At 38.5% G+C, this 22,637-nt stretch overlaps 1 protein-coding gene across 1 annotated transcript; it reads left to right on the top strand.

The window, feature by feature from the left end:
* Positions 1-82: 82 nt before the first annotated feature.
* On the top strand, positions 83-10,043 carry LOC145985861 (cytochrome c oxidase subunit 7A, mitochondrial-like). The gene is made up of 3 exons (XM_083119966.1): positions 83-198; positions 7,772-7,885; positions 9,821-10,043. The coding sequence occupies exons 1-3, from the start codon at positions 184-186 to the stop codon at positions 9,944-9,946; spliced, it is 255 nt and encodes an 84-aa protein (XP_082976092.1). The 5' UTR covers positions 83-183; the 3' UTR covers positions 9,947-10,043.
* Positions 10,044-22,637: the final 12,594 nt, after the last annotated feature.

The raw sequence follows: 22,637 nt of genomic DNA, 5'->3' as shown, positions 1-22,637 counted from the left end.
CTTCTCGTTTAAATCTGTGTACCTCTTTCATTCATTTATTACCATTCACAATGTATAAACACAATGAAAATGTTATGTTCAAAGACGTTGTATATTTTACCATAGGAAGTCTCAAACCCAAAAACTTGTTCTCTTCTTCGTTATCTGTTCTTGAGTTTGTCTGCTTCTCGAAGAAGGATAGAAATGAACAGTATTAGGGTAAGAATTTGGCTTAAGTTATATGTATTTATTTATGCGGAATAGATATCATTACGTTTCATAGCACAAATAGGGTAGAAAATTAAATACATTACAATCTACAATCTAATAAAGTGGTTAAACAACCATGAAGTAGTATTGTGATGCTGTTTGTAAGTAGAATTCTACCATCGAATGTGTGTGTTGTGAAAGGCGGCGGCTCGGATTTGGGGAATTACTACACTAATATTGGAGGATTTCCACCAACGAAACGGTAGCGTAGCGCAGTTTTATGTACCTTCCCGAAAGTAAAATTTTCACTCCCATATTTCCCCCTAGGGGAAAGAAATACCGACAATAATATGCGAGGGTGAATCAAATATGAACGAGCCTTGTGCGGAAAAACAAAATTTATTGAAGGAAACAGAGACATTGCCACATCCTATTTTTCTAAATAGTCTCCGCCCTTAGTGATACATTTAGGTACTATTATCGTATGGGTGAAACACCTACGAATCATATATTTCGGACTTCTTTACATTGCTAACGTGTTGCGAAACATTTCTTAAGGCGAAATAATGCATTTCTAACTAAGATAATGTTTATTTTCTCTATTTACGAGTACTTACTGTTACTTGTTGTTTCGAATCTGTAACACATTATGGCCGTGATAGCATACTGGTTTAGGGGGCGTTCTGAGAGTGTTTTGTCGATTTATGCAGTGATGCAACCTCGTTCACCGGAAAATATCTACTTTCGTGCCCCTATTTGAAATTATGCTAATACGTCGCATTTACGTGTAGAACTTGTAAAATAACCTTCCGATTTACCACGTTCATTGTCCATAAACAGCAATTCGGAACCATCTTCCTTTCGCAATTCGGAACCATCTTCCTTTCGCAATTCGGAACCATCTTTCTTTTGCAATTCGTTAATGGTCTTCCTTTACGCACAACACTCTTGCAACCTTGAATATTGACGTCAGACGAGGAATGCCTACGTGGTTAGGTTAGGCCTGTTAGGTTAGGTTCCATTAGCATAAATACAAAGAAAAATAATATTTTCGCTAAGAGACGCGTTACCTTTGTATTGCCCAACATGAAAAAGGTCTCTCCTGTGACGTCAAAACACAATGTTGCTAGAGTGTTGTGCGATAAGTGACACCCATTCGGGTCGGAACCATGTTTCTTTCGAAATTTGTTAATGCTCTTCCTTTACGCACAACCATCTTGCAACCTTGAATATTGACGTCAGACGAGGTATGCCTACGTGGTTAGGTTAGGCCTGTTGGGTTAGGTTCCATTAGCATAGATACAAAGAAAAATTATTATTTTCGATAAGAGACGCGTTAGCTTGTATTGCCTAACATGAAAAAGATCTTTCCTGTGACGTCAGAACACAATGTTGCTACAGTGTTGTGCGATAAGTGACACCCATTCGGGTCGGAACCATCTTTCTTTTGTAATTCGTTAATTCTCTTCCTTTACGCACAACAATCTTGCAACCTTGAATATTGACGTCGGGCGAGGAACGCCTACGTGGTTAGGTTAGGCCTGTTAGGTTAGGTTCGATTAGCATAAATACAAAGAAAAATTGTAAAAACAGCTCTCTCCTGTGACGTCCGAACACAATGTTGCTACAATGTTGTGTGATAAGGACACCCATTCGGGAAAAAAGCTTGTTCCGAACTCCACAGGTGGTTCTAGTGAAAACACGGCGAGGCTGAAACACTGGCTACGGGGTTGCATCGTCTTAACACACGGAACATTGCACTCTCATGCAAAAAGCAAATGGCGGGAGCAGAAACAGCGTGTCGGACAGAGATTTTCGCAGAAAACAAAACGCATTCACATTAAAATGGATCAAATCTACATTCAGGAACTTCCAAAACGCTCAAGAAAATGATTTCCGTAAGTACTTTCTCCTGTAAATTTGAAGGAATCCGTTTTACCCATACGATAATGTTACCATACATTTTCCCCAACGTTGTGGTAGATTCTTGATGCCGTTCTTGTAGAATGAAGCTGGGCGGGTAGCCAACCAGTTGCGCACAAAGGTTTCCCACCTGATCGTTGGTCGCAAATCGCTCGCCCCCAAGTGCTTCTTTGAGGGGTCCGAACGGGTGAAAATCACGTGGTGAAAGGTCTGGGCTGTACGGTGGATGCGGAAGTGGTTCCCAGTGCATTTCCACCAGTTTCTGCCGCGTAACACCTGCTGTATGGGGTCTGGCGTTGTCTTGGAGGAACAAGACCTGTCGGATGGGACACCCTCGTCGTTTCCTTCGATACTGCACCTTAACTTGATCCAGGAGGCCGCAGTAGTAGGGTGTGTTGATGGTCCGACGTTCGTGTAAGAAATCCACCAGTAGAACCCCCCCTCCAGTCCCAAAACACCGTGGCCAACACCTTCTCCGCAGACAACCAAACTTCGGCCTTCACGAGGTTTCATTCGCCTTTCCTCCTCCACTCCATGCTGGCACGCTTGGATGCTGGGGGTGTAATGATGCACCCATGTCTCGTCACAGGTAACGATGCGATGCAAAGACGCTTCCCCTTCCACGTCAAAACGAGTGTGAAGCTGGCGAGCAATGCGAACTCTGTCATCTTTTTGAGCAACATTCAGCAGCTTGGGAACCCACCGAGCTGTAAATTTGCGGAAGCCCAAGTGCTTTGTGATGATTGATTGGACACTTCCATAGCTCACACCAAGTTCTGCCGCAATTTGCTTCACAGTGACTCTGCGATCCTGTTTGACAAGCTCATGAACATGAGCCATGTTGTCATTCGTCACACTGGTGCGAGGACGACGGGGGTGCAATTCATTTGCAACACGTTCACGGCCTTGCTGGAATTCCTTACACCACACCTTCACTCTTGCCCACGAGAGGGTACCTTTCCCAAACCGGGCCTGCAGTCTCCGGTAAATTTCGGCCGGTTTGACGTTTTCCTGGGTGAGGAACTTGATGATTATGCGTTACGCAACAGACACTGGCACACTCTGCTCACTTATCGTGAGAGCTATTAAACGAAGCATGCGACACGCTGGCTGTTCTGGTTCCTGACTCACGACAGCCCCACCTACCGGCCGCACATGCCCAATCACACCCTGCTACCTATTCCGACGCTTAGCCAATCAAGGCTCGTTCATATTTGATTCACCCTCATATATACCTAATAATGATGCTAGAAAAAGTGGATGGTCCTACAATGGCCATGCCCCTTCCACAGCAACCACAAGGGCAACGGTCCACAAAGCAGCTTTTACCCCAAAAATATGCTCCACCTTCCTCCACATTTTTTATCGACTTACCAGTGGCGTATGCTGTGTTCAAAACTGGACTATCTCTTAATATAATGTTCGAATGGGAGGCTCTTTTTCGTTCAGTTTCTTGGATTTTGAAGTAATGTGACATTGTGATTAAAACATGTACCTTACAATTTACCCAATTTACAAATAATTATAAAAATGTCACTCTTTCATTAATATAGAAACAGTAAGGAAAGGATTTCGTGGTTATTTATAAAATGGTAACAGTTTCATACATCGGAGACACATTTCTTCAATTTTACACAAGAAACTACTTACGGAAATGAGTTTCTCCAAGGTTGACAACGTTCGTCGAAGTATTTTCTTTCATCTTGGAAAAAAATTTGACCGAGAAATCATGTATTTTTCAAGAGAAATATCTCACCGACGCACAATTGCCATTGCTTTTATTGCTTGCCCTACGACAACCGGATGCTGCGTACGTTTGATGACGTAAGTCCTTGTCAGTGTTTCAAACCCCTCTTTTTTTTACTATGCTTGCCTAACGTAACCAAACCTAACCTAACCTTATCCGAAATGGTTTGTGGGGCTATCCGTCAGCTACCCGTGCAAAATGTATATTTTCCACCAGTGACAAACACGATAGTAGGTATTTTTCGGTGAAGAAGGTTCAAAGACTGCATACCCACAACATGAGTCAAGATTTGCCCGCCATAGTGTGTTTTCCGGAAGCGAAGAAAGGAATAAAAAAAAAAGCACTCAGAATGTGAAAAATTGAGTTTGTTTTCGTGTAAAAAGCATAATGGCACCTTGAACAAATGTTCCGCAATACACAATTGGTAAGTACGAACCATGCGAAACACAAAATATCCAATGTTAATGTGTCTCTGATGATCTATGAAACTGGTACCTTATAAAATATAGAGGCACATTCATCGCAATTAGCTAAAGTAGCAGAAAAGCGATGCTAAATAACAAAACTAAATCAAATCCATTCTGCTCTTCTTTGGGATGCCAGAGGCCTGCATATCTTCACGATTTGAAGCTTATCCTCACACAAAAGCAGAGTAAATTGTTTCATCAATAGTTCGTTAATTATGTCACTCATTTTCATTCACTACACGACACAACACACATCATTCAAAACCTATACAATTCACTCACTCAATACACTAAATAAAATCCACGCAGTAAGGTACGTAATTTTCTTAAACTTCCTTCGTGGTCAGCCACTCTAACCCGGTCATAAATAAAGCAGCCTAGGGGATCAAAACTTCGTCACCATTGTAAAGCATGGTTGATTGAAGGTTAGTGGCCTCGTGTCACTTGCCACACTTTTCCCATTTCTGTAGTTTCGTTTAAAAATATCCCTTTCCTGGGAAAAATCCCATGCTGGTTAGCGAATTGGCATCGCTGTAAGGTTTTATCTCCATGGTAAAATGAAGGCTTCCCTGTCTAGCGCTTTGGCTTAGAAGCCACTACAAATACATCACCGATTGCCTCCAGGTGCTGGTCGGGGAAGAATCTAGAAGAAGCCTGGTGATAGCTTAAAGAAAGGTAGCGCGTAAACTATTGTTTTCTCCCACGGTCGTGATTTGAGAGTGAAACATCAGGCACATTTGCTAGTCAATTTTATCGTGTATTTAGTAGGGGCTTCAGATATAGCCTACAATATATGTGCCTGCAACATACATAAGTAAGCAAAGTAGCTACTGGAAATGAGGGTTATGTGAATCTCTGAATAAACAAGTGGAAGAGGAAATAGGAGATATTATAGGTTACCTAAATGCCGTGTCCCAGCCAGGATTTTTTCTTGAAAGGAAGTGGTCAAATATTTGGTGCATATTTTCTTTATGTATTTTTTGCATAACATTTTTGGAGACAATTAGGTTACATAATATACATACACATATTTAAAAAAATACTATTTTGGAGAAATCTTTAAATGATAGCTAACACCCATCTTTTGAAGTTTGAAGGGGTATGGCTTCATTCCCAAACGCCTATAACCTTGGCTGCACCAGCCTAAGATTAAGTAGAAAACCACATTTAGCTATTAACCTTTTGGGATCCAAGCATCTCGATCGAAATACCCAAATGTAACCCTCCCGGTGCCAAGCATCTCGATCGAGACGCTGTGTCAAGGTTGTAGTTTTTACGTTATAACTTCTATTTCTGGCTAGAATTTCAATTTTTTTTTATATATTGTTCCTAACACATGTATTTAACAGAAATGGTTTCTTGCATTGTTTTTTGTCTTCATGAAAAGGCGTCTCTTTTCAAGGGAATATTTTTGCCGACAAAGGAAGACCGGCTTTGTTGTTCTAAAGCAATGCTTTTCACTCCCGCCTGTGAACTGCATTCGAAGGAAGCTTGTTTATCAGTATCCAATGTCAAAATGAAAGTTTTCCGTGAGGGCGCAAGCAGGGGGAGGGGGAAGACTGGTTGTTGAATCTGCGTTGTGAGAATGGAATTTCGAAGCACGCTGAAGGAAACCTTTGTTTTATTAGCACAAGTGTCCACAAGTTGGGACAGGGGTTACCCTGCATTGTCCAACAATAGAATTTCAAGCAGCTGCAAGAATCGGCGCTCATTTTTCACTGCGTTCTAGCTTTTCGTCCGTGAATGTTGTGCATAGGTGTCGTTTTGTGCCCAAGTGCGAGGACATTTTTTGGGTGGTGACAATTTTTTAAAATAATTTTTGCGGGTTTTCTCCCTTCCCCCTCCATATATACACCAAATTTGCATAAATTTTGCATTTTGTGCATTTTGACATTTTTTTCAGGGGGAACACCATTTTTTTTAAGAAAAGTATTTCTGAGCGGATTTCCCCCCTTTCCCCCTCCATATGTACGCCGAATGTGCATAAATTATATATCGTCTGAATCTGTGATTCATTCTGTGTACAACGGTATATATTTCATATCTCTAGGGCATTTAGTTTCTGAGCTATAGTCATTTCAATGTAACTCTGCAGTTCGCTCAATTCCGAAGCTTGAGACAGTGGCGTACAAGCCTTTAGTTTCAGGGGTATAACTCTCGTAATATTTGTCATATGACAAAAATGAAAATATTTTTCCGTTTCTTACAAGCCAGCGATAATTTCTATGTGCATTTTTCAGGGGATTTCCCTCCCCCCTTTCCCACTCCACATGTACGTGGAATGTGCATAAATTATATATCATCTGAATCTGTGATTCATTCTGCGTACAACAGTATATCGTTCATATCTCCAGGGCAAATAGTCTCTGAGCTAAAGCCATTTCAAGGTACCACTGCATTTTGAAGCTTGAATCAGTGGCATCCTGACCATTCCTTTTTGGGGGTATAACTCACGTTACTTTGGTCATATGATAATAATGCAAATATTTATGTGTTCCTTACAAGTCAGCGATCATTTCCATGTGCATGTCGACACTGTCATGTATTTTTTTCTTGAGGTGGGGGGAGGGGAACTCCATTTTTTTCCCCCGAAATTTTGGAATTTTGAGAGTTAGCCCTCTCCCCACCGCCACATATACGCCGAATTTGCTTAAATTTTATATAGTCTGAATCTCTGGTTCATTCTGCGTACAACGGTATATCACTCATCTCTCTAGGGCAATTAGCCTCCGATCTACACTCATTTAATTGAAACTCTGCATTTTGCTCAAAATCGGCTTGGGCATCAAGGGGGTTACATGTGAAAATGGCCTTGAGCACCAAAAGGTTAATAGTGACTAATATATTGAAGCAAACTTACAATTTCGGAACTATGAGTTGAACTGGACCTATAGATTGTGGGTGTTGATCCAGCATCACAAGGTAAATTTGAATTACCACAAAGAAACAGCACCAATGGATCGTAATTGAGTGATCATGTATCACTCAATGAAAAACCAATTGGAAGGAGTTGACCCTCAAAGGGCTGTTGCCACACACACAAAATGTTAATGGACCTGGATATTATGTGGTGTGGTGAGCATTTCAAAACTTTTACTGGCCATCACTACAATTATGTCTGTTACATGTCATCAACTCCACCCTAAATATCTTGGATCTGAATTTTTGTTTCTTTTTTTTTGTGCATAATTTGAAATATTCAAGGAAACCTATACAATATGCTTCTTACTTCTTCCTCTCCTGTGAACCTTGCTTTTGTGCCTCTTGGGTTATTTGCAATGATAGATAATGAATGGACTTTACATAATGATATATCCACAGAGCTCTTCGACTAATAGGGCAAGTTGCCCAGGCATAATATAGAGCATCACATTCAGATCGTCAACCTTGTAAGATGTATATGCTAAATCTGCATGATGTTACATTTATCTTTTTTTCTTTTCAGAGCACCATTCGAACAGCTTGCATAGCTCGCCAGTTTGCTACCACAGCAGCAAGGAGGGATGCCAATGTGGCTGAAGGGTACAAGAAAATAAAGACTTTACAAGAAAAATTCCAGGTATTTATCTGCAGCTTCATAGCACTAGTAAAACACAGTCAATAGTAAAGACCGGACCATTACCCTAGATCAGTTTACACTAAATGCATCCAGTCATTGGTTGTGTACATTAATGAAGCCACAGTATACAGTTTCAAACACAGGTATTCTTGTGTTACCAGCCAGGTTAAGTTGATGTTTTCTTTCTGTTTCGAACTTGTACATTGCTCTCATCATCATCCCTGATGACGAGAGCTAGGTATCAGCTTGAAACTGAAATAAACTCAGGCCTAACTTGGCTGGTAACCCAAATCATCTATTTGAATCACTTTAATAGGAAAGCTACAATTCCTAGTACACACTATTGGGCCTTGTATTTAAATGCCATAGATTCCAGTTAACACGGAATTAAAGAAATTGATACCGTATGTTTTCTCACTGGCATTCCTAAACCGAAGGTTTTTTTTGCTTCATAAGTTTCCTGAGCATGACCTGTTTTAAATTTAAAAAAAATCTCAACACCTATTTGTTGTAGGTAATACATGTATGTAAAGGATTTAAATAAAATCTAGCCAACCTGGTGAACGAACACTTGAATTGGATGACTTTACAGTGTCATCACTGAAGAATCTGGTTAAGTCCTGGCATGGTCATTTCTGTGCGAGTGCTCTTTCATTTTCATTTCCATCTAATCAATAATCCTCATCATCATGATTAGACAGAAATGGCAGAAAAGTAACATCAAATAAAAATACAAACAATACAGGATTGAGTTGTTCATATTGCTTGTTGGTATCTGCTAATAAAATTTGGACATTGTACTGAATGTTACATATTGGCCATTTATCCCGTCAAAGACTGGGTAAGTTTTATGCTTCACCCGGCATTGCAACATTAAACTTGATGTAAGTCACACGAAGTACCTTATTTTAGTTTTCCAAATTTTCAGATTCACTTATTTTCCTCTCACAGATGGGTTAATTTTTTTTCTTTCACAAAGGCATTTTAGATTAAAAGCAAATAACTGCAGATAAAATTCCTATTCAATGTAGATTGTTGGACAAGTCTAGAACTATAGACGAGATGGCTGACCAACAATTGGTGTCAGAAAGTGAATTTTTATCTAAACATTTCTGCAAAGAAGCAATTTCTATCTGAGAAAAAAAATTAAGTGGATCCAAAAATTCAGAAAACTAAAAAATTATAGTAGTGTTGTGATGATGTAAACTTATATGTTGCAGACTGGGAAGTTTTACCACAAAAGAAATAATATTTTACCATAAAATATGTAAGTAAACAATAATTAAAAACATTTCACAGATAATTGACTGTAATACAAAGGGTATTTAGAAAGTCAATTCCAGTAGGCTGTATAAAAAATTACATGCTTTTTTTTTCACATTTATTATTGCCAGAATCTTTTCACTCTAAAGTGCAACCTGTCTTAAATCACTTGACAAATCGGCACACTGATTTTTGTAGCTCCTGGCTGTACAAATTAGCCAACAGATTCCTTTGTCATTAAGGGAGATTTCAGACAAGCGACACATGCCACTCGGGAACAAACCAGTTAGCAGCAACATTTCACACTAGCAGATTGGCAGGCTGTGTCATGCCCAAAGGGGAGTTGGTGGGTGTCATAACCCCCTCCCTCCTTTGGCCCAACACTCCTACGAACTTTTCATAAACTGTGTGGTTCACAGCGTGACATGCACCACGCAAGGGTCTACAAGAGTCTTCCCTACTGTTACAAGTGCATTAACAATAATGGCGACTACATCGCAAAATAGTTTGTGATTTAAGGATTCTGACCATAATTAATTTGCAACATATACATGCCCCCTATCTGTTTAAACCATCCTGCCAGAATGTACTTCCTAAATACCTCTTTTCCTGTGTAACTCTTTAAGGGGGAGGACATTATATGTGGTTAATGATGATACAATTCTTTTCCAGCGTGACACTGGCGAGTTGATCCATGTCAAAGGAGGCACATTTGACAGAGTTTTGTACCAGGTTACAGCAGCTCTTTGTACTGTTGGATTAGGATATTGTGTAAAGGTCTACTGGGATTTGTCATAAGAGTTATGTATATAATCATTAGTACTGTTGTTTGTGCATACATGCAGTGTGTATCATTACTAGAAACTTGTACAACCAATAAATAATATGTAATGTTCGTTCATTTTGTATTATTTAATCATTCAAATATACTACACCTTATTATTTTCCAGTTCCAGAAGCTTAACATATCTCTGCATTATCCTGAAATAGTTCCCACTGCTCCATGTTCTGGTACTTTCTGCATACCAGAGCAGCGTTCAAATTATGAGGGGAATTTTAACACTTGCTTGCCACATTCACAGAAGAGGGGAGGGCAACATACACACAGGAAACTGGTGTTACAGATGAAAACAGAAAAAAAATGTCCTCTGAGGGCTTGAATAACTCATTAATATTATTTGCTTGCCCTTTTGAAGGACAAGTTTTACACTACACATAAATTTGACAACGGCCTGCAAACTACTGTACTGTAATGTAATAGTTGAAACATTGTTGACGTGCATAGAAGCCACATTAAAATAACCTGAAATACTGACAAATTATAGTGTGTTTTGGAAAGTCAATGTTGTGGGGGTAATTGTATATACCAGTATTATAGAAAATGGTGATTAAGTTTACTGTAAAGTCAGTGATAAAATACTTATAAAACAACCAAACTCTCCACCAACATGACCATTAGGGATGTGCCGAAGCCGATTACAGATGTATGAAAATCGGCAGAAATTGACATATCGGCATCGGCAAAAATCCGATATTTAAACCGGTACAGATTACACTAGAGTTTCTACCTTCTAATCAGTTTTATATAATAGTTTTGTAAGATTTATTGAAAATTTGGTTATGATTTGTCATTATTGTAGAGTTTTTTTTATAAAATTATTGCAAACTCTCATTCAGAGGATCAACCTAACTATAAATCGGAAATAAAACAGTACATTGCTGAACCAGGATCTGCTGTTGTATTGGAAATTCAAAAATGAGTATTCAAACCTGAAGCAAGTGATGTGAAAATACTTGAGCATACCTGCTGCATCAGTATTCAGTGATTGAGTGTTCAGTGTTGCTGAACAGATTTGCGATAAGAGAAGAAGTAGGTTACTTCCTGAAGTGCTTCCAAATTTCGTATTTCTGAAGTTGAATCTGGCAGAAAAGGAATTCATTTTGCATTTCAAAGAACTGCTTGTGTACTAACTAATGTTAAATCTCTAGGTTCACATAACCTTTTGTAGATGCAAATGTACATTCGCATCTCTTGAGAATATGTATGTATTGTAGCGTGACGTCGGGTAAGGTACGGGATCGAGTCACGCCGGGACGTAGCTCAGATAAATACAATAGGTCTTAAGTTTGACTTGGCTAACGACCTCTACCCTTAAGGAGGCTGATGAAGGATTGTTGGGAGCCTGTGTTGTTGAACGCTACTCACCCCTTGCTGTTGGTCTGGCCCTCGGCTTCTGGCGTCGGCGATGGTGACAGGTGTCCGCTGGAGAGATCGAAGATGACGATAAGAGACGGCAGGCAATTCGGCGACTTGTTTTATTCTTGCAGATTCTTCGGTTGGCTTAATCCGGACTGCTTATGGACTTCTCGCTTGTTGCCGCCTCGTAGTGTCGCGATCTCTCAGCAGGCCGTCGTCCTCTTCTCGTCGATCAGTTTGGTGGTGATATTGGAGCGAAGTAAGAGATCGATTTACTGTCTCCAGCGGTTTTATACATTGGATTTGAGTCATAGGTTGGTGGACTTTGCACCTCCACTGTGCACCTGGGGTATCCCTGGATGCAGATGGAAATTTACAGTGGAGGTGCACTCACCGCTGGCGAGGGCCGTTGCCTTGCTGACTGTGCAGAGCAGAGTGGAAAATTCTTGTTGCTCGGCTCTGCATCCGGTGGAATGTGGGGTGAATGAGCGTTCAACTTGCGAGCTTCTGAGCGATGTTTGAGGCAAATTAATGTTTCTACCTTTATGCTCCCAATTCCTTCATCAGTATATACATATGATATGCAATAGAAATGCGCATACCAAATTTATTTTTGTCATGCAAAAAATAACATCCCATTTCTGTTTAATAATCTTATGTATTGGAATCGGTTAAATATCGGCATCGGTTCCAAAAAATTATTGGTGAGTACATCGGCATCGGTAAATTTTTAGCTTCGTCACATCCCTAATGATCATGGAATCTAATTTTTTTTTTAACACTGTAAGCATGGACATGTATTCCAGTACACACCACTGTGTATGCAAAATCCCTTCTCTTCCTGGTTTACATTTTTCTACATATCCTTTCTATTGCCATAGAATCAACTTGTACTAGTTCTCTCTTTTCCCAAAGATGGAAATTGTCTGGTGACAATGTTTAATCTGTATATTTCATCTGGGCCCAGGAAAAGCATAACACACAAGAATAGGTGACTTTGAACCATCCAACAACAGGCCAGTTTTCATGCAGGAATACTTTTCCCCATCAGCAAGGCCTGTAGTTATATCTAACACATTGTTGCAAAATGTATGGTTAAATATCCAACTGCAGAGATCCATTTTTACTGTATATTGCCATTACCAGATTAATAAGCATTGGAAGCACAGAATAGAACAAAATGATTGTCGACATCTGTGGCAGTGTGGTTAGCATAGCATGCCTGGGAATTGGTGTTCTTTGCGAGCATCCCTTCATCATATCACTAATTCTCATCTTTGCGATTAGCCAAAAGCAAAGTAAAATAAATCAAATCAAAGAAGTATAACATTTTGTATGAGTGTGACAGATTTTGAAAACTTTCACACTTAGTACGGAGAAACAATGGAATCCATACTTCCCTGAGGATATCACCACATGCCATCATTGCTTTTGGGTCACTTTAATTTTTTTCATGCTTTGTTCTCATCTCCCATTCCTGGAAAAGGATTGACCTTGATCTGAACAATTTTATTTACTACTAAAAAACAAAGAATAGTCTTTCATACTTTTAAGTGGTGATTTTTCACGAAGTTCTTGTTTGCATAACAAGACCTACTGCCCTTAAAGGATGAATCCAAGACCTAAAACTACATTTTCTGCTGAATCAAGTTTAAGTTTCGCAATCATATTTTTAGAAGTGAGTCAATTAGTGATGGGTCGTTCGTGAACGAGTCGTTCAAAAGTAACGACTCTCTCTTGTGAGCGGTGAACGACTCGTTCACCAGAACTGAACGACACGTTCAAAGAGTCGTATGTGTGCCACGACTCCTCCGCCCGCCAAGCAACTATTGTTCCATTATTCCCTCTCCTTTCCACGAATTTTGCGAGGAAGGCGCATGCGCAAGTGTATACTCGCCTGGCTGCCGGAATTTTTGAAAGAAAGCAAGTCGATTCTGCGGGCAGCAAATGGGGACTGGAGAAGGAGGGGGGCCTCTCTCTTCCTTTTCCCTACCCCTTGTTGAGTGAAGCTGGCAGAAACGTGCTGTGTACGATGAGAGGGGAAGGAGCATGCTCGTGAGTCGACTCTTTCCTTCGTTCAAAGAGTCGTGGTACACTTTAGTGACTCTTTGAATGAAGGAAGGAGTCGACTCGCGAGTGTTGTTTGCAGAGAGAGAGCGCGCAACCCCAGGCCATGACGGGCAGCGAAGAACAGCCAACAAATTTGTCCTGTAGTTTCAAGTTCGGCCAAACCATTAGCGCTAAAATTACAAGAAATTAAATGTTAGTAAAAAATATTAGGGGTGTCTTGTGAAAATTTTGGGAAGGTGTTAGGCAGAGACCTCTTGATTACAATATTCCGATTAGCCTATTTTGAGTTGTTATTGTTTAAGTCCACTTTATGTGCAGATAGGATAGTCGGGACTGGACCTACAGTTTAAAGTGGGATCCGAACCTCCACTTTGTATTGAACACGGTACCCCTTGATTACCGGCGACGTTATCACTATGCCATCGGGGAGACCCGATTAGCCTATTGGAGCATAAAAGTGGACTTATAACAATTTTTGCCAAGCAAACCATTTTAATACAGACAGCGTTAACCACTATGCTATTAGGGTGAATCAGAAAAGGGGGGGGGGGGCAGTAATTTATAATTTGCAACACAAAATACTTAGTGTAGAAAGCGATTGTTACTTTTAATTATTTTCTAAAGCGCCGGCCTACATGGTGGAGTGGTTAGTACACCTCATTACTCATCCTGATCTTCGCAATTACCCAAAAAAAAGTGACAGAAAAGCGAAGTAAAATAAACCAAATCAATCAACCAATCATTATTTTCTAAAGCAAGATCAAAGACAATAAACACCTTTTGTTTTCTGTTACTCCAAATCCAAAAATGACGTAATACAAGCAGCAAGCACAAGTTCAAATGATAAACCTTTAGTGAAAATAACAAACATGTATTAAAACAAAAATTATAACTTACAATTTTTTATATTCAGTTAAGAATTACCTAATAGAACAAACCACATGATAATGAATTAATTATAAGTGGACTCGTGAAATGAAGGTCTTTTTATATTTGAATACTACATTATGTTCTGTTTTTCTGATTTTTTTTATAAAGAACCTGAGAGACAAACACACGCTCACACACGCAGTTATACATAATTTCTTATAATCCAATCTATAATGGATATTCAATTTGTTATAACATTAATTTAATATATTTTGTGTAATACAAGGAACAAATTTGAAATTATGCGGGGAACGGTGGGGATTTCCCCTCTAACGATCATATCATGCAATTTCCCAATACAATCGCTCTCTCTTTCTCTCTGTATGCATGTGTACATACATATACTTACATATTATACACGTGAGATTAGAAGATTAAAATTTAAATCACATTGGAATGATAACGTTTAACGAATCACAAATTTACACCAATAGAAACACAGCATTATATACAAAATAAAAGTAAAACACAAATGAAAAGCAAAGATAAATATGAAAATTCAGTGCGCAAAATCATTGCAAAACAAAAATGCAATCAATAAAATTAATATTGACAAAACTAACTCAAGTATTCTATAATGTATTGACATTTTGGTTCATTTGCTTATTGTACAAGGACACGATTTCACAGCCTGATAATAGAATTTACAAAAGTATGGCCATTTCTTTATGGATTCTAATAGCTATTTTGTATTATTATAACCCCCACCCAATGATATTCACGTAAAAAACACTCCTCATTGGTACGTACTTCTAAAATTACTTTCGTATGTACTGAAGCAGATTTTAATAACATCTCCATATCTACAATCAATCCTGCAATTGGCTACGTTACATTCTTTTTAGATAGCTATAGCATTTTACATCATAAGTCAAACATGAAAATTCGCAAAAATGAACATTTACTGTTTACTCCTTTCGTTGACCTTTGAATGTTTGGCATCTTGAACCATCTGCAAGCATTAGTCATGAACCCACCCCCTCCCCTTCCTCCATAACTTTCGCTACTTGCCCCACCCTCGTGGGATCTTCAGAGTACAGTTGTGTGCATGCTCAAGTGCATTCTATGATCTCTGCACTTTGCTTGCAGGACGCCACGACACATACAGTTAGGAAATTGACAATGGCAACTCAAAGTTCGTACACCTGTGCTCGGAATGAGGGAAGAAGGAAAAATTGACTTGTTTGACCCAATGACAAGTTAGCCTAGTTAAGAACATACACAAAACAAAACTACAAATAAATCCAAAAAATAATAACATCGTTCTCAAGGTTCTAATAAGTGTGTGTCAAATACCTAAATTTCTCACACTCCTTCACACATACACGTACACAAGCTACATATTTCCATTCAAAAATAATAGAAGTTTAATCATAAATCGTACATGATACTGCAAAAAAGCTTTTATTGAATGACTGCAGAATTAGGAACAACTACGTAAGATGGACATGGGTCATGTTCACGAGTGATATAAACACCTGTTGGCCATCTGCGGTGAGCCTACGTGTTAAGGTGTTTTACTAGTAGAAAGCAACATTAAAAAAATACATACGTATAATTTGGCCCGCTTTATAGAAATTTGATCATACATTATGATATTGGCAGAAACTTATATTGAATGACTGTAGAACAACAAAAAGCTATGGACATGGATAATGTTCAAGAGCGATATAAATGTCTTAAACACAGCTGTTAGCCATCCGCGGAGAGCGAGCGGGTGGATCCTACTTTAAACTGTAGATCCAGTCTGCTGGCGAGACTGCCGCCGCCGTGCCTTGTGTAAGAGAGCTCGCGACTCTTGAACGAACGATGAGTGAGGAAAAGAGTCGCTAAGGTGAGCGAGTCGTTAAGGTGCTCCACGACTCTTCGTGCCGTCTCAAGAGTCGTTGAACGATGAGGGAGGAGAAGAGTCGCTAAGGCGAGCAAGTCGTTAAGGTGCTCCATGACTCTTCGAGCTGCCAGGAGAGTCGTGAACGAATGATGGGGAAAGAGTCGTGGGACTGTGCTGTGACACTTCGTGCTGTTTCAAGAGTCGTGAACGAGCGATGCTCGTGGAAATGCAAGCATGTGTCGCAGTGCAGATCTGGAGTGCATTTTGTTGACTCGTTTTCTCACATTTGTTGCGATATTAAAACCAGTGATCGAATGCAAAAAAGGAAGAATATGTAAATGCACGTTATTACTAATAAAAGGTTGATATAATTATATAGCATTTCTGTGTATACTATCGTACTGCATAATTTGCATTATCCGCAGCATGAAATGCAAACTGAAACAAGATACAAATATAGAAAATCTCACTCATGAGGCAGAGTAATGAAAACAAGTATGTGCAATAAATTTTGTTTGTGTGTGTTTGTTTACTGTTTACACATATATGAATATCCACACACGTACAGAATCGTATTTGTATTTTTCTTATTTTATGCCGCTTTTCTTCAAATTTTAAGTAATCGCGACGATGAGGATGATGCGTGATAATATAGATGAAGGGACACTCGTAAAGAATATCCTTGCCCAGACCGGAACTAGAACCCGGAAACTTCTGTGGCAAGATCAAATGTCGATTACTTCAGAATCTTGGCCATCTAGTCGGCTACACGCACACACACATACACAAAAATGCAATACAATTTATTAATCTTGAAGGACGTACGTTGTGTTCGTTTACTTAAATACAATCATCTGCTTCAACACCTCCTACCCCCTTCCCCCTCTTCAGGCATGTGTTTCGAGAAAAAGAAGCTTGGCGACTCTTTTGAACGACTCTTCTCAGCGAGCGAGCGCTCATGAGTCGACTCGCACAAATGAACGGCTTGAACCCATCACTAGAGCTAATGCCTTTGGAAAAATTGAACATCTCGTAGCTATTCCATGCCAATGAATCTCCTAGAGCAATGGTATTCAAACTGTGCAATGTGCAGGGGAAGCACAAGAACTTCCGAATATATCAAAACATAAATAAAAAATCTGTGTTTTGTATTGTAGCAACTCGCATGTGCTCCCCCTCGTCAGGCATCTCCGGTGTTTTTAAACTGAGAGGAACTGGACTCATACCTTGTAGAAGAAAACTATGCATATGCTGAAAACTTCATTGATAGTGCCTTTTTACAGATGTTGGCATACCTTTCTGCTGTTTTACACATTACACAAACTAAATGTTCTGAACATATCTTTACAAGGGAATGAAACCCATATTCTGCACCTCAAACAAGGGCCTTCAAAAGGAAGTTGCTCCTTTGAAAGATAAATATTGAAGATGAAAGCATTGGTGATTACTAGGGCCCGGGACATTATGTCCTATTAAACTGTAAAATATATATGTAATTATGTCAGAAAAATTCCCAGTAAATCCAAAAATATGCACAACAATATTTTTGAATGTCTCATTGTACGGGAAGTCACGAACTTCCAGGGTGGGATATTAAATTAATTCATTGATTGATTTGGTGTTTTAAGTCCACTTTATGCACAGTAAGGCTAATTGGGACTGGACCTACAGTTTAAAGTGGGATCCGAACCACTATGTGACTCCGCCGGGTATCGGACCCGGATATTAAATTAAGTCGGAATCCCTTTCACCAAAGAATGTAGTGGGGAAATACTGAAATTATCGTGAGGTTTTGCAATTATCCTAAATTTCGTTTACTATTGTATCAGATTTACACCTTTGAGGAAACTAAAACATAATTGGCAGCTCGCTACAACTTTGGTAAATCTAGGCAATCTATACACAAACTCAAGTTGTTAAGGCAGATTTTAACTATATAGAATCAGAAAAACAGCCTACAAAATTTTGTTACACTCAGTATTATTTCTGTTCCACAATGCACATATCATCTTGTGGCAGCAATCAATACACAAGCACAACCTACTAGGGGTATTTTAAGTATATAGTATAATTTGAAAATCAACCTACAAAAATTTCGTCAGAACTTACAATCTTGCTGCAGAAGTTCCAGTTCATGTCATTCTATTCACTTGCAGTGTTACGTGCCTAGCTCATACGGCAAGTGATATTGAAACTCCCGTACTCGATTACCTATAGAGTAGGGGCTGTAATGTACCAAATGTTATTTTTACTTTTGACTGATTGTTGTGAGAAGGGGGAGTAAAGAAATGAGACCAATTGAAACTTGTTTGGGGTGATCCTTGTGCCAGCATAGGGTTACATGTCCGGTTTTTCCCGGAGATGTCTTACATTATGTGCATCACAATATTAATTAGGAAAATAAGTGTTTCAAGTGAACAAATGAGAATTCATGCAAGTTATAAGTCTATGGACTACACTCCCAAATTCAATAGTAATTGATTCAGTCACTGCCCAAAAAGAAGAAAAAAAGTTTCTGCTAGAACAAAATCGGAAGCAATTAATGAACAAGGTTTTGGGGAGACATTCTGATTGTGTAACTTTTCAGTACCCTAGTGGAATTTCTTGCCTTGGGGTTTATACTGATGAGAAAAAGTGTTTCCCATTGTTGTTCAATATGGAGAACAAAGTTATTGAACTAAAAACTGCCCTATATGAAATTTCTGGAACAATTTCAAGTTACGGTAATTGCTGAATACTTGTTTGCCATTCCAGGTCATAATGAGAGAGTAAGTACTTTTATTTATCAGCGCAACTGAGACCCATGGGAGAAATATTTTTTTAAAAAGTCCAAAAATTTGGTATGGGGGTTTAGTATAATTTCAGAGTGTTTGTTCAGTCTCTCATAAATATATTTTAATAAAAATTGGCTCCTCTGAGAAGTATTAGTTGAAACAAGTAGTGTATTGTGTAGTATTGATAAGTTTGGAAATTTTGCATTTAAGAATTAATTAAGAAATCAGATTTTTTAAAAGCTGAAAAAGTGTAAATTTTAAATTACTTTCTAACATATTTCTTGAAATGTGCATTATTTATTTTGAATGTTTTGTCCTACATTTTGGGACATTATGTCCTACTTTTCCCTGGTAACCCTAGGCCAGCACAACAATGACTGAGAACATTTTTCGTCAGGCTATCAATTGTCAGTGGGCTAAAAAAAAAGTGGGTATTATTGTTATGTATTAGTTGGTAAGAAAAGACTGCATCTGCTTTTAATTTCTTTGTCCATAATTTCCTTACCCTGAAATTGATAATATAAACTATCCATTGCGCTAAACGTATGAAGAATAAATCATAAAATAACCGATTATAAGCAAGACAATTACGAAATTATACAGAAATATGTTGTAAAAATGAGAAATTGGTAAAATATGTCAAAACATGCCTTATCAAGTTCATCTATTTCAGCTGATTTTCATCAGATATGTAAAGATCTGACCAGTATTTCATTCAATGCCAAAAAAAAAAATATGTTATAAAGTCCCGGGTCCTAGTGATTACAGTCAAATCAAATTGTGTTTGTGGAACACCATCTCCATTTCGAAATGTACTTTCCACAGGACACAGCACAACTGAACCAGGGATCTATTCAACACAGACCCTCCACCAAATTTTACCGCAGCAGAAGAGGAGCAGAGCAGATTATTGATTCCACCAGAATTTTGGAGCTGCTTGAGGAATTATTGATTGATTCGTTGTTTTAAGTCCACTTTATGCACAGGAAAGCTAATCGGGACTGGACCTACAGTTTTAAAGTGGGATCCGAACCACTGTGCCATGTGCCTCTACCCTGCTTGAGGAATTAGCACAATGAGTTAATAAGAAGGCTTTGCTCTGATTCTGCTTCATTTATCAACTTCCTACCTGTGTGAAACTGGATTTTCAGCTATGGCAGTGATGAAGTCCAAATACAGATAAAGATTAAATATCCATCCAGAATGAGATGCACCTTGCAATTTCCAAATTTGTACCCAGATTTGATAAACTGTGTGATGCCAAGCAAGCTTACATATCCCACTGGCTGTGCTTAACATTGCAATACGCCTGTTATTCACATATTTATCAAGGTTTTCTTACTGCCTGCACTTACCATGAATATCGTATTGCCGAGTGAATTGACACAAGCTTCTAAGCATTCAAAAAATGTACATCACCTGTATTAATTGCACATTATATTTTCATTACTTCCTGTAAACTCCTGTCCTAGAGTTTAATTTTAACATGTTTCTAATTTCACATGACAAACCAAATACTAAAATAGCTGTCACTGAATCACCAAATCCATTTTCCATGTAATACTAGTGCAAATTAATGAAACAAAATTGTACATTTTGCATAATTTCCAGGATGCAAACTCCATTGAACTGTCATGTGGCATTTGCAGACACCGCAAGATGTCCTGACTCCTGAAAAGTGTAGGATGGTATTGGTTCACCCTTTTATTTTCTGTCATTAAATGTTACTGTGTAGATCGATTACTTTTTGACTGTTGGTTTTCTTGAACTATAGTCTTTCCAATTTCATTTTCTTTTAAAGTTTTTTCTTGCTTGAAGTAGAATGTTGGGTTTTTATTATAGTACATGTCAGTTAGAAAGGGAAAAATCTTGGTTTTGTACAAAGAAACAAGAAACCTGAACAGATAAGAGAGATTCCATTATTTTATTAGGATATACATTACACTCCTTCAAAATGTCTTCGAAGCGGATGATTGCTAAACATTTCCTCCAATATCTGAATATTTGTTACTTCTTATCGGCGAAGCTTTTTTTTTTTTTTTTTTTTTTTTTTTTTTTTTTTTTTTTTTTTTTTTTTTTTAGTGGCCACTGCCACCATCCTCGTTGGAACTTGCTGCGCTGTTGCTTGGCGTGCGTCAAAAACCCAACATTCTACTTCAAGCAAGAAAAAACTTTAAAAGAAAATAAAATTAGAAAGACTATAGTTCAAGAAACCCAACAGTCAATCTACACAGTAACAAAGACGCACGCCAAGCAACAGCGCAGCAAGTTCCAACGAGGATGGTGGCAGTGGCCACTGAAATTAATAATGATAATAATAATAATAATAATAATAAAAAAAACAGCTTCGCGGATAAAAGTGAGTACTAGTTTCTCCATATTTATATACTACCGTGTCTCTCTTTTCCCAATTATGAATAAAATCCATGTTGTTTCTTACAAAATGTTTCTATTTTCCACTACTGTTTCAGTGACTCACTATAGGGGCTATCCACCGGAAGGAAGTGCCTTCGCGCGGACGTCATACTTGTAGTACAACAACTTCCGGTTGGTAGGCTCACAACATGCCATTAAAGGGAGCTGAGATTGTGTCATGTATGAAAGGAACGAATGAGTGTGTACAAGGAGGATGTGAACTACGATCAGGACTAAATAATCTTTCACGGATCTCTCTTCACCCATTTCCTCGAGATCTAGGTGTCAAAATTATTGCATTCACGCTGTCAGGTGTGAAAATTGGAAGCCTATTAGCAGGAGTAACTCTGCAGTAATGACAATGGATGTGCAGGAACCCAAAAAGTCGGGACCTGAAAAAAAATCCCGTTCCAATCCAGACTTCGGAAAAAATTATACGAGTTTAAAAGTAGTTTATTCACTACATATTTTATTTTGTATTAAATATCCGAAATTTATTGAAATTAGCAGTTTTTATTCCAGAAATGCAAAATAAATCACCCGAGGGTGAAATTGTGTATATAATTAACATTTGTTTTAATATCGGGTAATGTTGAATATTTTCCACTCCTATAATCTCCCAATTTAGTTGGGAAATAACATTATTTTTCCCATTTTGAACGTCAGGACTTTAAATAAAAATACCCCGTCCTGTTTCCTTCCCAACTAAAAATTTTGCATCCTGCACCCCTTGCACTTCATTAAAGGTAGACGAGAAATCATTCAAATCTCGATTTTCTCTATGTTTTAGTGATATGAGCAAAAATATTACTTTTCCTTTCAAAAGATGCTCGGTAATCGTAGTCAGATAGGTTACACATTACGTTCTTGAAGTACACACGAACTGTATTAAATTTTTTTGTGACCAGATTTTTTTGGTGTGTGTGCAACCAGAGGAAATATTTTTTTGTATAGCCAGAAAATTAAGTGCAGGCACTATTATTAATTTTCGTCTTTTGCAATGGAAATCTTTTCAAAATTGATAGATAAGAGTGCCTCCCCGTTGGCGCAGTGGTAGCCTTGTCACCTTGTAATCAAGGGGTCCCGAGTTTGATTCCCGGTGGAGGCATATAGTGGTTCGAATCCCACTTTAAACTGTAGGTCCAGTCCCAATTAGCCTTACTGTGCCTCAACTCAATGAATCAAATCAACATTGAAGAGAAGAGGTCCTAGGTTTGAACACCATGGTGAGGCAATGGTGTGTCATTGTGTTTGTCCCATCATTAATTTTTT

The sequence above is a fragment of the Lepisma saccharinum genome, chromosome 3 (genome assembly GCF_977018435.1).
Source record: "Lepisma saccharinum chromosome 3, izLepSacc3.1, whole genome shotgun sequence".
Taxonomy (NCBI): Eukaryota; Metazoa; Arthropoda; class Insecta; order Zygentoma; family Lepismatidae; genus Lepisma; species Lepisma saccharinum.
The sequence above is the reverse complement of the archived record's forward strand: the minus strand, read 5'-3'. Positions and strand labels throughout refer to the sequence as shown.